The following is a 430-nucleotide window of genomic DNA, read 5'->3' as shown; positions in this document are numbered from 1 at the left end:
GCCGCCCCCGCCCCCGCCGGTTCCCGGTTGCTGCCGCTGCTCCCAAACCGGGCGAAGCGGCGAGGGAACGGCGGCCGGGGAGGGTACGGGGGGAAAAGCCTCCTTCTCCGGGGCAAGGCCCAGCTGCCACCGAGGGGGCGCGGCCCCGTCCCGGGGATGCTACAGGGGGGCCGCCGATCCCGGAGGCGCGGAGCGGGGAAGTCGGGGACACCCCCCACCCGCCTCCACCAGTGTCACCCCCGACCGGCCCGGGGTTCGCCCAAGGCCCCCCCTCCCGCCCCCCCGCAGGGCGAGCGGCGAGGCCCCGGTGGGCTCGGCTCACCTCGGCACGCAGCTCGGCGCCGAACGGTCTATCTCCCACGTCGCGAAGAGGTTCATGGGCACCGGCACCGGCCCGGGGCCGGCCACCGCCATCGCCGACGACGCCGCC

General features: G+C 78.1%; 1 protein-coding gene across 1 annotated transcript in view; it reads right to left on the bottom strand.

Moving 5' to 3' along the window:
• Nucleotides 1-424, bottom strand: part of LOC106900354 (phosphofurin acidic cluster sorting protein 1-like) — a 79,737-nt gene extending 79,313 nt beyond the window's left edge. The window contains exon 1 of the mRNA XM_014962380.1: nt 323-424. Within this exon, the coding sequence (XP_014817866.1) occupies nt 323-414 (92 nt within the window). The 5' untranslated portion in view covers nt 415-424. The remainder of the gene's footprint in view (nt 1-322) is intronic.
• Between the last annotated feature and the right edge of the window lie 6 nt (nt 425-430).

This window comes from Calidris pugnax, unplaced genomic scaffold (assembly GCF_001431845.1).
Source record: "Calidris pugnax isolate Ruff unplaced genomic scaffold, ASM143184v1 scaffold147, whole genome shotgun sequence".
NCBI lineage: Eukaryota > Metazoa > Chordata > Aves > Charadriiformes > Scolopacidae > Calidris > Calidris pugnax.
The sequence above is the reverse complement of the archived record's forward strand: the minus strand, read 5'-3'. Positions and strand labels throughout refer to the sequence as shown.